Source organism: Vipera ursinii (assembly GCF_947247035.1).
Source record: "Vipera ursinii genome assembly, chromosome: 6".
NCBI lineage: Eukaryota > Metazoa > Chordata > Lepidosauria > Squamata > Viperidae > Vipera > Vipera ursinii.
The window spans coordinates 59,387,181-59,403,232 of NC_139515.1; the positions used below are offsets into that span (position 1 = coordinate 59,387,181).

Genomic DNA, 16,052 nt, shown 5'->3' on the forward strand with positions numbered 1-16,052 from the left:
GAGAAAATAAAATCTTCCCCCAGTCAATCTCCTCTTCCCCTTTAAAAACCCCTCTCCAAGAGCCCTGCCCTGCTGCCAGCCACTGCGGAGGCCGCTGGAGCTCCCAACTTCTCTGCTGAATCCACAGAGCTCCAGCAAAGCCTCCCAGCCAGCGCTGATCCCAGCCAGTGCTGATCCCCCCCCCCCCCAATTTCCCTCCTCTGCTACAAAAGGAACAAAGGTTCCACAGGGCAGCCCTGAAATCAGCAAGGAGTTGCCTCGTCACCTCTGCCCTGTCCCCTGGGTGTGTGCACAGGATACGGTCAGCGCTGGTGTCCTCTGTGAAGTAGCCTGCATGGCAAAACAGCCAGCAGGGATGCTGGACTCTGCTTGCGTCTGCACCCAGGAGGTGGGGCAAGGCTGGCCCATGGATCTAAGGCTGAGTGTGTTCTGGCTTTGATGGATGCAACCAGGTTGTAGATCAGTGCCCGGTTGGCCTAAGCTGGGCCAAGGTGTGGCAGGCCGGTCCTTCACTGTTTCCAGAGCAGGTCCCCAAGCCAAATGGAACCATATATCAGGCCAGATCTGGCCCGTGGGCCTTGTGTTTGACATGTCTGGGCTAGTCAAACAATTGTTAATAATTCTAAGTTGTTTTCCAGATTGAATTCAACTGGACGAGATGCAGTGGCCTTAGCAAATGACTAGAAGGCAAAAGTCATGGGGAAAGGCAGTGTGCCGATTCCATGTCTGGAGGAAAGGTTTAATAATGTATTATGTGTGCCTGAAATGGAGCTTAATTTACTGAGTGTATCCAGTCTTGAGAAACAAGGGTTTGAGACCACATTTGTGAATGGGAAATGTCTCATAAAAAGAAATGGGAATATATGTGCACAGGGCATAAAACAGAATAATCTTTGTGTGATGCAGACAGAAAAGGTTAAATGTGCCCAAACATTTGGTAATGTGACACAACATGATTCATGCAGAAAAGCTTGGCCATGCCAGTTTCAGACTGTTGCATAGGATGCCAGAGTTTACAGAGGGATTAACCTTAAAAGGTATAAGGCATACTTAGACCGTGCAGAAATCCAAGGTTTCCCAGTAAGCAAGAAGAGCACAAGGCAGACAACAAGGGTTCTAGAGCTGGTACATTCAGATTTAGTAGGACCAACGCAAGCCAGCTTGGGAAGAGCCAGATATGCGCTGGTCATTGTAGATCACCATAGCAAATTTGGTTTCTGTTATTTGCTGAAAAGCAAAACAGAGGTGCTGCAGAAGTTCAAGTAATGGGTGAGCTTCACAGAAAGAAGATATGGGCAACAGATATGTCAGCTGCAAACTGACAGGGGTTCAGAATTCATGTCAACAAACTTTCAACAGTGGTTGGGACAGCTAGAAATAAGACATAGACACACAAATCCGTACACAGCAGCTGAGAATGGCATGGCTGAAAGACAGAATGGAGTCTTGCAGACCATGAAAGACTCACTGTTGGAGGATTCTGGTCTGAGCAGGTTGTATTGGGGCGAAGCCATATTGACTGCAAATTATTTGGTCAATAGGCTATGAAGTTCCTCTATCCATGATACTCCATATGCTGTGCTATATGGGAGAAAACCATCTCTGGCACATTTAAGGGTGTTTGGAAGCAATGCATGGGTGCATATTCCAAAGGCAATCAGGAGAAAAGGGCAACAAAAGGCTAGAAAGCTTAGGTTTATAGGCTATGAGCTAGGGTCAAAGAGCTATCGCTTTAGTGATGGGAGCAGAAGTATAGTAATTTCCAGATCTAATAGCTTTGCAGAGCAGAATTGGGGCAGAACTGATGCCAATTCTGGGAATGATCCACTTAGTGATGGTGACTCACTTAGTGACGGTGTCAGCGTTCAGGGAGGAGAAGCTGAAAAACAGCAAGAAAAGGAGTCAGAAGAATATGGTGACTCTGATGTGAAGCAGGAAAGGGTTGACAGTCAAGAGCAGTCAATTCCATGCAGGTCAGAGTGAAGGAACAAAGGGATTCCACCTGACAGGTATTCTGCTGGAAAAGTAAAGGTATGGTATGAGCCAAGAAATTATCAGGAAGGATTGGAACTATTCAAAGTGGAGCAAGTGAAGTGGAAAGAGGCCATGGACAAAGAAATGAAATCCATGGATGAACATAAAGTGTTCACCTCTATGACTTTGCCACAAGGTTACAAAGCTGTAGGATGTAAATGGGTATACAAAAAGAGTTACCCAACAATGAAGTCCAATATAAGGCAAGATTAGTGGCACAGGGGTTTTCGCAGAAGAAAAACATGCACTATGATGAGGTATTTGCATCAATGGTAAAAAGAGAAACTATAGGTTGGCACTAGTGTTGGCAATGGCACGTGGGCATAAAATTTGGCACTTTGATATAACCACAGCATTCCTCAATGCAGAGTTGGAGGAAGAAAATTACATGGTTCAAGCACCAGGGTATGAAAGTTAGAAGGCTGGCACTGTGTATAAACTGAACAAGGCCATTTATGGGCTGAAGCAACCAGCCAGAAACTGGAACATCTGTTTAGATGTGGCATTGAAGGGTCTTGGATTCAAGAGTTGTAAGACTGATGGTTGCATATACACTGCAAGGTTTCACGGTGGGGATTGCCAATTATTAGCATTTGTGGATGATCTTCGCTTCATTGCAAAGGATCTGGCACAGGTGAAGGAATTTGCTAATCAATCAGAAAAAAGTTTGAGTTGAAAAGTCTGGGTGAAATACAAAACTATCTTGGTGTAGAGATACAAAAAACAGAAAAAGGTGGCTACGTTCTCAGTCAAAGAAGGAAAACTGAACAACTTCTGGAGAGATACAACATGAAGGATTGTAATTCTGCTTCAACACCTATGAGCATAGATTTTCACAACACTTTGGGCAAGGACAAAGTTGAAGCTTGTGATCAGGAGATACATCAGTCAGCAATAGGGAGCCTGTTATATCTGTCACAGTGGTCCAGACCAGACACAGCTGTTAAAGGATTTAAACACAGAAGTTAAAGAAGCTGAAACAGTATTTGAAGATAATGCTGCTTGCATTAAAATGGCAACAGGTGACAGAGTGAAAAGTAGAATCAAGTGAAAGGAATAAAATATTATTCAGAAATTTCTAATGAGTCTAAAGGACATTAGAAGAAGCCACCTGAAAATCCTAAGTAATAACAATTGTCTCTCTATCTCATCTAAAAGTTGACAAGTACAAATGTGACAAGCTGAAAACACTACCTAACCTAAACTGCAAGCAAAGGAAATACAGAAATAACTATAGGAGCCGAGCTTTGTTAACAGAAAATTAGATGGTGATAGGATGTGTACAAAGGGGCTTCCTGGAACATGGGAGGGACAGTGGTTTTAGGGATGATTAGGGAAGGGGCATTGAGTGCGATAGGGGAGGTGGAATCTACATCGGGGATAGGATATAAAAATGTGTCAAACAGCTCTGTAAGGTGTGACTGAACTCCTATGTGGGTTTCAGCTCACCAAGCCTTTGCAAACGCTTCTTTTTAAATAAAACTTCGGTGCTGGAATTCCAAGTGAGTTTGTTTGTTTTGGGATATTGAGCCATGTTCCAAACACAAGCATGTGGACATTAAGTATTGTAATGTCAGAGAAGCCATCAAAAGTGAACTAATTCACTTGCTTCATTGTTCTTCAGATGACAATCTGGCAGATGTAATGACCAAGCCATTGGGTAGAGTACACCATGGGAAGAGTATTAAATTATTTGGTTTTATGTCTATTCCAGTCATAAATTATGGAGGAGTGTCATTGTGCAAGAAATTTTATGAACTAGAATAGCCATAGCAACAAACCAGCCAATGAGAACTGTTTTTTATTAAGACACAGTATTGGCTGTGTAAGGCATGTGATCCAGCCTAGGTCTGGGCGTGTGTTAGTCTTTTCTATGTCTTTTTCTGATCTCCACATTAAGAGTTGTTGATGTTCCCCAGAGCTGAATGAAACTGTATGTATCGTGTTTATATATATATATATATATTATAGATAAAGTTTTTCTAAACTATGCCTCCTGCTCATTTTGAATGTGTGCTTATTTTGGGGGCTTATTTTTGCGCTGGAAAGCTACAAAATCTTTAACAGAGGATTGGTTATAGTTTTTTTTTCATTAGTGCCATAACTGTGAGTGGTTGCTAAATGTGGACTATTTGTATACCTTCTCTTTATTTCACTAATAATGCAAAGCAATAATTTAAAGGAACTGTAGTATTCTGACTTCTCTTGGAAAAATAGTGGAACAACAACGACAATGTAAACTTTCTGCTGCTATTTTCCAATTGTTTGTAGAAGGACCATATTTATTCAGAACAAACAGCTGGACTGGAAATAGTGGCTCTTGAAAAGCAAGATATATAATAACAGAAACTCATTTGTCCCTGCTCAAAGTATCTCATATCACCCCTCCTTACCCTCTTCCCTAACCTCAGGTGCTTTGTTTTTTAATCATGTATAAAACTAGGAGCCACTTCAGGCAACACATACAAAATCATCTGTACTCCCATGGCCCACGCATGTGGAAAGTGAAAAGGAAAAGAAAAGAGAAAAGAGAAGAGAAGAGAAGTTGATTATTATAGGATGGCACTGCCAGCTGGTCTGACTTCTTATGCCTTTCCAAACAGCAAATGCTTTAGGAGCATAATAGCTAAGGACTAGCATGTTCTATAGTGAAAAGCATTGCCTGAACTATAGCAATCATTAAAATGGCCTAGGCCAAAACACTGCCTTAGCATCCACTCTTGTAATAAAAGTTACATATAATTGAAATAATTACACACTTTCCCCCCATTGTGCCATTTCTCTTTTTTCTCTTGAATGTTTTGGCCTCTTTTAAAATATAAGTAGAATCTTGTCTTTAGCTGTAAAATTATGTGTGTAGATCACAGGTCTGCAACCCGCGGCTCCAGAGCTGCATGCGGCTCTTTCAGCCGTCTCCTGTGGCTCCCAGTCCTCTGCCATGTGCAGTCCAAAAAAAAAAAAGTGGGACTAAAAAAGTTCAACCAATCAATTCAAACATGCAGGGTAGGTGCATATCTCGCCTTGGCTCCACTCTTCAGTCAAACCCTGTTCTGCACATGCGTGCATGTACGTGCATGTGCACACATTTTTTGCGGCTCCCAGTTTTTCCTTTTGTGAGGGAACCGGTTCCGAGTGGCTCTTTCACTGTTTCAGGTTGCTGACCCCTGGTGTAGATGAAACTATATAAATAATGTACAGTAGGAAAATAGAGTTAACAGAACTGTGTTGCATAGATTAAAAGATGGCTAGAGGGGTGATAGATGGTAGCCAATCAGATTGGCTTCATAATCTGGAACAGCAAGAAACCAAAGCTGGGCTGTTATTAGTATTCTGAAATACACATCCAGCAGAAGCCTTTGTCTCTTAACTTGAAGCTATTTATTCAAAAGGAATATTGTAGCCATTTCTACTTGTTTTTTCCCCATCTTTATACAATGGGCTACATTCTGTAGGGAAAACCATATTAATTCATGGACCATCCGAAAATTAAACAGGAATTTTAGTGAGGCAGCAGGAATGCTGCTATTCTTCCCAGGATGTTCAAATGTTTCTACTGCTTCCCGGGATATCTTGGGGACACCACAGAAAATGATTTGCTCAGAGCAATGAGCTCTGGGATATACATGACATTAATGAAGATGGTAGTACTTAGCACTAAAAAAAAGCTACTGAGCTTCACAGTTCACTGATTTCTCATTGAGGCCACATTTGAATAATCTCTTCTCTGGTTAAACCTTGACTGTATCTCTTCCTTTTGATAATTGTAATGAAGAACTGAAACAGTTTTGACACTGTCTGTTCTCATCCAGGCCTCTGATGGACCATCCCAACACAACCTGCCATCATCCCAGCTTCTGCTACGACCGGCTGATCCATCGATGCTACAGCTGTAAACACATGCAAAGAGGCCCCAGGAAAGTGACAAGTAAGGAAAATATAAAAATCCCAGGCATAAAAGGGTGGAGTGGAAATAAGGGTCTGGAGGTAGGCTGGAAATGGTCTCTGTAAAAGCCAGAAGAGAATCCAGGAGTAGAGAACAATGCATGTTAAAAGAACAATGCATGTTAAATTGCCTTCTTAGGTGCAGGGCTCTGTTCTGTGCTTAAGAAGGCAATTCTCTTCTTATTAGTCTGTTAATTATAAATTCATTTGCAAAATAGACAAGTATTTGAACAATTGAACTTCTTATTAGTTCACAAACACTGAAAATATTTTGGGGGAAAAAGAAATTAAAAATTTTGGTAAAAATGTCAGGGTAAAACAATCCATTAAAAGTGAAACTGTGAAAGGGCTGGGAAAAGAGAACAAAAGGAGATATACATATATATACTGTACATATACATACATACATATACATACATACATACATACACACACACACGTGTGTGTGTGTGTGTGTGTGTATAAATTTTTTGGATTGCTAACAAAGAATTAAAGGGAGACTGATATAGCTATTTCAAACTTATTTGTTCTCATCATAAATATGAATCAGTTGCCAAGCATCTGAACGTAAATCACAAGACCCTAGAGATGCTGCAACATTCTAGCTGATTGGCGCTTCTTCTGTCCCAGGGTCATGTGAAGTGACCAAAACCTGCTACAACCACCCAGCCGATTGGGGGGGGGGGAATAAAAACCAAACACCACCCCACCCCCGCTCAACAGAAATGCTCACAACAATGAAAACCTCGGACAGGAAGAAGAGCGCTGCCGAGCAGGCAGGCAGGTGTCTTGCTCAGCTGTTGCTTGGGGGGCACGTTTTTCAGTGCCATCATAACTTCAAACAGTCACTAAGTGAACTGTTGTAAGTCGAGGACTACCTGTACTTCATCACTTTTTTGGGGGGGTTATCAAGTTTTTGACACCTTGCTAGGTGACTGGTGGTACTTGGTTGTTGCCATATCCTTAAAGTGGTACAATGGGTAGAAAGGTCAAAAAGCCCTGAATTAGGCCATAGTATGAAATCATACTTATTCACAATCAGCTTGTCGATCAGAAGATCGGCAGTTTGGCGGGTCGAATCCCGAGTGCCGCGTAGCAGAGTGAGCGCCTGTTACTCGTCCCAGCTTCTGCCAACCTAGCAGTTCGAAAGCATGTAAAAATGCAAGTAGAAAAATAGGGACCACTCCGGTGGGAAGGTAACAGCGTTCCGTGTGCCTTTGGCGTCTAGTCATGCCGGCCACATGACCACGGAGACGTCCTCGGACAAGCGCTGGCTCTTCGGCTTTGAAACAGAGATGAGCACCGGCCCCTAGAGTTGGAAACGACTAGCACGCATGTGCGGGGGAACCTTTACCTTTACCTTTTTATGAAATCATAACATGGTTTATCTTGTGGGGGAATGCAAAGATGATTGGAGAAATTTCTGGTTAATCTGGGATTGGGCTTAAACATGTTATGTAACTCCAATAAAAGAATCTATAAGCAATGGCAAGTAGACTTCAGGTCTGCAGTATCTGCTTGCTGTTTTATTAGAATAGTGCAAATCCTTTTTCAGATTTGTTTAAAATCTGCTTCCCTTCTATAATGTGTGGGTTTCCTTCCATTTCTAACTATACATAAAAGAGCAAAAGTGTTTCCCTCTTACCCTAGCTGTCATGCTATATTTATAGGCTTTTATTTTAGAGGTTTGGTTTATGGTTACTATCTGGGAGTGCAGAAAATAATTTGGGGTGGTGCAAAATTCATCAAGGTGAAACCTTCTTTTTTCATTTTTAGCAAAGTTATTATAAATAATAAAAAAGAAATATATAAAAAAGAAAAAAAATACTTGCATACATATTTTCACTAATAAAAGAAGGGTAAACTATTTTTTTCTTTTTTATATATTTTTATTATTAATTTATAATAGAAAATAGAAAAATACAAAAGGAAATAGTAGGAAAGATAGGGGAGGAAAAAAGGAAGGGAAAAGTGAAGGAAAAAGGGAAAAAAGAAAGAAAAGGCGTTGAATTTTGGCTCCTTTTAGTGCAATAGAATATGATAATAACATCAAACCTCAACTTTTTTACTTTTACATAATACTATAAACTAGTCATTTCTATAACAGCAAACCTATCTAACTGGTAAAATCCAAAATCAGTTTTTATTTTTTCTGCCTCAAGCACAAAGTCCAGAAGCAGTTTCCAAATAGAAACAAAAGTAATTGTGCTTTTTTTTTTCTTTAGTCAAAGCAGTCAGTTTAGTGCAAAATTAATCAAGGTGACAACTTCCTCTTTCATTTTTAGCTAAGTTAGTTTACCTCTCTTTCATTAGTGAAGATATGTATGCAAGTATTTGTAATGAACACTCAAGTGAAATTTTAGTAAGCAGCTCATACCAACAGAGCAGAATGTTAGCATCCTTTTGGTTCTTTTTTCTTCAATAAAGAGGAAGGAAATATGCAAATATATCTATTTTAACTGTCTTCTGATTTAGAACTTTTTGTACATATATTCTATACACAGCCCTTTTTAGTCTTTTATCTCTTTAAAACAAAATGCCCCTTTTCTTTCTTTCTCCCATTTCTGTCATCTTATTCTTCATCCAAAACCCATCACTTCCAATTAAAATCTTAAAACAGTCAATTGTACTGTGTTTCAATAAGTTAGTCAGGTTCACCCAACACATTGTACCATATACTAATCACGGAGTTTACAAACAGTCTTAAACTTGGAACAAAACAAAGCCTTATTTCATGATTTAGATCAGTCTTCTTTGTAGTCCAGATACAGAATATCCAGCCCTATGGATGGGTAAGGATTATCCGTTGGAATGTTTTGTTTTTCCCCATACAAACTGGTATGAAGGTTGTAATGCAACTCTCAAACAGTGAGATGCAGAAGGTGAGATGTTTTGCAGTCAGTATGCTTAGTCTTTGAAGCTGCTTTTGGAGTCTTATCCTTTAGATGGAATAGGCGGTGTGTGGTTAAGCAATATCAAGATAGTGTCCATGAAGGTGTAATTAAACCTCCATTTAAGTTTTATGAGTGCGTGGGTGTTGGGCATTGGTTAATTTCTGCCAGATAGAAGAGCTGAGAATAAAGTGTTCTAAAACCAAGGATTTGCTTTTCATCAGACATAATTCCTGTACAAGTGGAAAATTAGTTGTTCTATTAAGCAAATCATTGTATTTTACTATTTAGATAATTATTTTCAGTCTTCTTTCTAGACATAGCAAATTTGAGGGCTTACAGCCTGAGTTCAAAACATTATGAGTACAATTGTAAGATTTGCTAGCTGCAACAAAAACATACCAGATGGCTCTTTGCAGCTACCTGCATATTTAATCTTAAAATGGTGAGCTTATTTATTTATTATTTATTCTAATCTATTGTATATTTAAGTAACACAAAAACAGATTGTGAATGTCCTTCTCTGAAGCAGCTGAAATGTGAATCTAGAGCATGATATATTAACTAAAATAGACTTTCTGGGATGAATTACTAGCCTTGTTCACTTTTGCTGATAAGTTTATTTCTATCTGGAAGTAAACCATAGCCAATGATTTGTCTTTCTGCATTTTCTTTTCCTGATTTATACACTACTAAAACTCTCTGTTTGTAATTTTCAAATGGGAGAAAAAGTGCATCATAAGGCAATAATTTTTAAATCAATGTATCTCAAAAGGGCTAACTTAAAATATGTATCCAAAGTCAGTCCCAATGAGATTGACATTTGGCAAAGTTGTGCCTGCTTCAGTGCTTCTGCACTGCTACGCCATCATCACATGATTATAATTTCCAATGCTGCCTGCCAGTTTCCCACAAGGAAAGTCAATGGGGAAGCCAACAGGAACTCAAAGGTCGCTCCCACTCCCAATGCTCTTTTGCCTGCCTGCAGTCATTCTGTTGCTCTGTTTAGGTAAGGAAATATCTCTGTTATGTGTCATAGGTTGTCTTGTTCCTAATAACCCTTGAAAGTGATAAATCCATGGAAACAAGTAGAGAATCCTTGATTTGGGTATTTATTTGTTAAATTTGTTTGCTGCTTAAATCATGCTGTGGGGCTACTTTAGGCAGCTTACAACAATAAAAAGAGAGAAATGAAAAATATAAACATAACAGTAGCAAAATAATGGAACAATAGAATAAACAATAAAAATGAGAATACAGAGATAGGGGAATAAAAGATGAGCAGATGGGGAAACAGGGAGCAAGGATATAGAGAACAACAGACTTAACTTTCCATCACATTGTTTCCAGGACACCTTTATAGCCATTCCATGATTTTTGTCTTTAAAGGACTGTATCTGCTGCACATGGAAAAGTATTTACTGTATATTGTTGAGGTTTCATGCTTTAACAGAGGGGAGATATGAAACATTTTGATTCTGTTTTGATAGCACAATCGAATCAATAGCACACTTCTTACTTCATTGTTCCTTTTACTGAATTTGGTGTGCCACGAACCAAAATAGAACCCTTCACTTCACTTTGAAAGAAGAAGCATCTCTGTTAAGATGACCCACTTAGAACTGTTGTTTCCCTCCACAGCTACTATACTTGGAACAACCTCCACTACAACCCAACCACTGCAATTTCATACTGGAAACCAAAATTGTTCAGCTTTAATATTTGCTTTTTGTGCTTTTTGGGGGCTAGTAATCATCATGGCAATATTATGGTTTGTATTCCTGAAACAAAGATGGAAGAGAAGGAGAAAAACTGGAAAGGAGAATTCCCAAGGTACGTATTAACAACACTTCAGGTAATAGGTTTTAATCCACTTGATTTCATTTAGTCTAACTCTTTCCAACCAAATACAGTGTATTCAAGATTGGTTGGATCATAGAAACTGCAGTCTATCACAGTTTAAATACACCACGTTGAGAAAAGTTGATCTAGTCTAGTCTTAGACAAAACTGAGCAATGAAGAGAAGGACGAGGGGTGACATGATAGCAGTGTTCCAATATCTCAGGGGTTGCCACAAGGAAGAGGGAGCCAAGCTATTCTCCAAAGCACCTGAAGGCAGGACAAGAAGCATCGGATGTAAACTAACCAAAGAGAGAAGCAACCTAGAACTAAGGAGAAATTTTCTGACAGTTAGAACAATTAATCAGTGGAACAACCTGCCTCCAGAAGCGGTGAATGCTCCAACAGTGGGGATTTTTAAGAAGAGACTGGACAGCCATTTATCTGAAATGGTATAGGGTTTCCTGCCTGAGCAGGGGGTTGGACTAGATGACCTCCAAGGTCCCTTCCAACTTCTTCTTCTTCTTCTTCTTCTTCTTCTTCTTCTTCTTCTTCTTCTTCTTATTATTATTATTATTATTATTATTATTATTATTATTATTATTATTATTATTATTATTAATCATCATCGCACAGTCAGCCAGATGTTCAGACTGGATTTGGCATTTTTGTCTACCTATCGAGTCCTTACCAAGGACCTGGGATAAGCAGATGTGGATGTTTGATGGTATTACAGATATCATCGCAGGATGGAAGCAGTTCCTAGTAAGGCTGCCTTTTGCAATAGATTAATGGCGAATTTCCTAATGCCAATGGTGTTCAAGTGGTGCTCCAGTTGTTTTGGGATTGCACCCAAGATGCCTATTACTATTGGTACTACCCTTGCTTGCCTTTGCCACAATCTTTCTATTTCTATTTGTAGGTCTTTGTATTTTGTTATCTTCTCCAGTTCTTTCTCATCTATTCTGCTGTCTCCAGGCACTGCCAAGTCCACTGTCCAGACTTTTTTGACTTTCTTATCGACAATTGTTAAGTCTGGGGTGTTACGTTGCAGGTGCTTGTCTGTTTGAATTCTGAAGTCCCAGAACAGTTTAACTTTATCATTTTCTATGACTTTCTCTATTTTATGATCCCACCAGTACTTGCTTACAGGCAAATGATATTTCTGGCAGATCTTCCAATGCACCATTGTTGTTACTTTGTCATGCCGCTGCTTGTAGTCAGTCTGTGCGAACTTCTTGCAGCAGCTTACCAGGTAGTCTACTGTTTCTTCAGCTTCTTTGCATAGGCGGCACTTACTGTCTGTTGCTGTCTTCTCAATTTTGAATTATTATTATTGTTATTATTTTGTTACTTTTTGTATTTGTTTTTCATCAATGCTACTATCTTCTACATTTCTACATCTATGAACCACATTTTTTTAGTAATATAATCCTGGTATAAAATGTCACATAATCCTGATCTCATTTTTCTAAGAATTTTTCAAGCATGTAATTTACATGAATTCCAATAACAATTCTAACATTTTATTCAGATGGACCATTTTACTATAGTCAGTAATAAGGTAATCAACAGTTTCATCTCAAATCTTTGAGCTGCCTATACAGTTCTACAGAAGAATTATTGAGTCTGTCATTTGTACTTCTATAACTGTCTGGTTAGGTACAGCAACCAAACAGGACAGGTACACACTTCAACGGATAGTTAGGACTGCAGAAAAATAATTGCAACCAGTCTGCCGTCCATTGAAGCCCTGTATACTGCATGAGTCAGAAGGAGGGCTGAGAAAATATCTACAGACCCCTCACATCCTGGACATAACTGTTTCAACTCCTCCCCTCAGGATGTCACTATAGAGCATTGCATGCCAAAACAACTAGACACAAATGCCATCACTATGCTAAACACCTAATTCTTACACCACTGTCATGCCTAAAGATATTTACCCATGCAATAGGGCTGTATTACTATTATCCTTCTCATCTTTCCTATTACTTTCTCCTATTAGTATTATGATTTATCACATCGTTTTTTGTATCTTACGATTTATGATTGTATCCTATGGTTTATGAGTTATGATTTGGAGGCAAATTCTTTGTATGTCCAATCAGACATGGCCAATAAAAAATATTTTAAATTCTAAAATATTTTACATAAACCTGCATTTGTTATCATCTGAAATGTCTTAGTTTTAGTTTTAAGTTTATTTGCATAGCTGTTCTTGTGCTATCATGATTATTTTTTCAGTTTTTTTTTAAAGAATTTCAGTTTTCTAGCAGTTTTGATTTTTCTTTATTATTATTTTTATTATTATTAGAAAATGGCAAGTGCACTTGTTTTTTGGCCAATGAAGCTCAAACAAACCATGACTGCGGACCAGGAGACAATGATCTTGGACAGCTTCGATGCCCACATTTAAATGGTGTTACTATGATCGCCCATGATGATGTCTTAAAGGTGATGATGATGATGCCGTGTGTTGCTTGCACAAGAAGTCAGGAGGTTGAAGTGATTTCCTTGTGTCCCCCTGATGAAAAATGCAACTCCTCATTTCCACTGCCAGCAACTGAACTTGGATCAACTGTGCTGGTGACTACAAAGACAATTCAAGAGAACATCCTCAGTAAGGAGCTGCCCTAATAATTCCTTTAAAAGAGCTTAGACTAGCAAATGCAATCTCTCAAACTTTATATGACTCATTATTGGAGGCAGGACATTTCACCTTGTTGTAGTTTTTTTATTGTAACTATAGTTCGGAAAATAACAAGCTTTATTTTTTAATGAAGTCATCTTTTCAGCTTCCAAAATGCGCAGCTATAACTATGGTGAAATGAGAGAACATAGCACACCCAGTTCATCAAGATCAGAGAATCTTAGAAAAAAAACATATTCAAGGGAGTAAAATAATCTTGCCTTAATTTCTGCATCCTGAAACTCACCCAGTAAGATTCTTGTAAGTTACTATATGTGTTATAGTTAAGAACAAAACTTATACATGAAATAAGAAAATAGAGTAAGAGTGTAAGGGAAACAATTTTAATTACAAAGAAACAAAATTAAGCTATTGCACTTTTTTAGATGTAAAGTAACAATGTTAATGAGAGAGCCAATTTGATGTAGTAAAGGCATCAGACTAGAAACAGAGAGACTATGAGTTCTACCCCTCCCTTTGGAACAAAGCCAGTTGGGTGACCTTGGGTCATTCACTCACTCTCATCCCTGGGGGAAAAAGGCAATGGCAAACCACTTCTGAAAAATTCTACCAAGAAAATTGCAGAGATTAATCTTCTAGGCAGTCACCAAGAGTCAAAACTGACTCAAAGGGACAAAACCAACAATGTTAATGACAAGTGATAAGTAAACTTGTTCTTAAGCACTGGATAAAATGGTCAGGGTAAGCTTTTTAAACTCCTTCCTAAACCATTATATTTCATTGCAATTATGTTTTTAAACTATTCTAAGGTTGTCCTCATGTTGTAATAAATTAAATAGTAATGTAATGTTAACCAATAGATAGATGACCTATAATTTTCAATATATTTTGGATTTTGCTGTTCATGGAATTGTTGATAAGAATTGTATATTTTAAATCAAGATCTAAACCATCTCTGAGCAGCTTGCAACATAGTGAACAATAAAAATATAATACTGTAGAAAGCAAATAAACAAGATGGGATCTGATTGCTCGATACAACACAAATTCAAGAACGCATCTAACAAGGGGCTTCGCGCCACCCTTACCTATGACTTGGGAAAATAACCTGGTCTTTAAGGAACCACATGATAGAGAATGGGGATAAAAATCATTAGGCTTGATCACCAGGAATTGGAGCCATCAGGATCAATGGTTTATAATTGTATCTGCAATGCAAAGCTGTTTTATTTTACCAAGTAAAAATTTTGTTGTTCACAGCAAAATTTAACAGGAAGCAGATGATGTGATCAGATACAGGAGAGAGTTGCATTGTACTTCTTAAAATATGTATAAGTACATATCCCATGAGAAAACATCGTAGCCCCAAAGGGGAAGTTTATTACAAGATATGCAAAAAAAAAGAATAAACTTACTTTTAACTTGTCTTTAATAATCTCGTACAACTCTGACCAAATCAGCCAGGATCAGCTTCTTAGGTGTCCATTATCACATATATTTTCTTATCTCTCTTAATAATTCTCTTCCCATCTCTAAAGGAATCTTGGGGGGGGGAATCAAAAAACAGACAGCAATAGTCCAAATGAAAAGTGCTGTGCAGATAAAAGATTGTTAAAGCATCTAGGTGGCCATAACATATTCCTTGGGGCTTCTGTTGCATACCTAGTAATCCTTAACAGTTTGCTTGTTCACTGCCAGAAATATTAATGTTGATTTTTAAAAAACCCTGTGCTTTATTTTCCTACCATACTGCCAGTATAGAGGCTAGAGTGTATGCATGCATGTATTGTCTATGACAGGGAGCTGAATGTGTTAACAGCTGCACTCACAAATCTGTTTTAAGTTTCCAAAAACATTTTTTTCAGTTCCCTTTCATGAAGTGCCTCTTTAAAATAAAGTCTCTGTTAGTCATCAGTTATGTGGTTAACTGGCAGATGCAAAAGGGTTTTAATTGGTTTTACCAGGGAGATGATTTGTAGTACAAATTGGGGGAAATCATAATAGCCAATTTGTGAAAGGAAACTTTACAGGGAGGAAAAAATAACTGAACTATATAAAGAATGAGTATAGGTTTCTGTTATTAAATACGAATAATTAGCTTTCATTAGCCATCCTTCTCCAACTTCAGGTCCCTCTAGAATCCTCTGGCCAATATGGGCCTGCCTGCAAATTTACAGAACTGAAATTTAGAAGATACTCAGTTTGAGAAAAAAAATGGTTTAAGGTAGACATGTCAAACACAAGGCCCGGGGCCCAGATCCAGCCCGCGAAGTGGTTTTATGTGGCCTGCGAAGCCATTCTGGAAACAGTGAGGGAACGGCCCCCACTGCCTTGGCCCTGGCCCAGAGACCCTCCTTCTGCCAGAGACCCTCAGATCTGTCCCACTCATGCCCACCCAGTAGACCATACGCACTCTAGCCACGCCCACCCTGTAGGCCACGCCCACCCTGGCCATACCCACCCGGCCCCTTGAGGGCAACCGCAATGCTGATGCGGCCCTCAATGAAATTGAGGTTGACACCCCTGGTTTAAGGGAATATGGTTTGAGCAAATCCACCTTGGGGTGGAAGTTAACTAACAGGATTCCTATGGCTCCAGAAGAATTAACTGGATATTGTGCTATTGCCTCAAAAATATAACATGATGGTTTCATACTATCCAGTCAGTGCAATTATGAAATCTGCCTCTTTCC

At 38.9% G+C, this 16,052-nt stretch overlaps 1 protein-coding gene across 1 annotated transcript; it reads left to right on the top strand.

Annotated features, from left to right (window-relative positions):
• Nucleotides 1-3,911: 3,911 nt before the first annotated feature.
• Nucleotides 3,912-14,786, top strand: TNFRSF13C (TNF receptor superfamily member 13C). The gene is made up of 4 exons (XM_083365428.1): nt 3,912-3,967; nt 5,844-5,959; nt 10,509-10,700; nt 13,025-14,786. The coding sequence occupies exons 1-4, from the start codon at nt 3,960-3,962 to the stop codon at nt 13,345-13,347; spliced, it is 639 nt and encodes a 212-aa protein (XP_083221554.1). The 5' UTR covers nt 3,912-3,959; the 3' UTR covers nt 13,348-14,786.
• The last annotated feature ends 1,266 nt before the right edge of the window (nt 14,787-16,052 follow it).

What these genes read in the sequence shown, in the direction of transcription:
- TNFRSF13C (XM_083365428.1), top strand. An exon ending in AGGCCCCAGGAAAGTGACAA is followed by an intron (nt 5,960 to 10,508) that starts GTAAGGAAAATA and finishes TTCCCTCCACAG; the next exon opens with CTACTATACTTGGAACAACC. An exon ending in TGGAAAGGAGAATTCCCAAG is followed by an intron (nt 10,701 to 13,024) that starts GTACGTATTAAC and finishes TATTATTATTAG; the next exon opens with AAAATGGCAAGTGCACTTGT.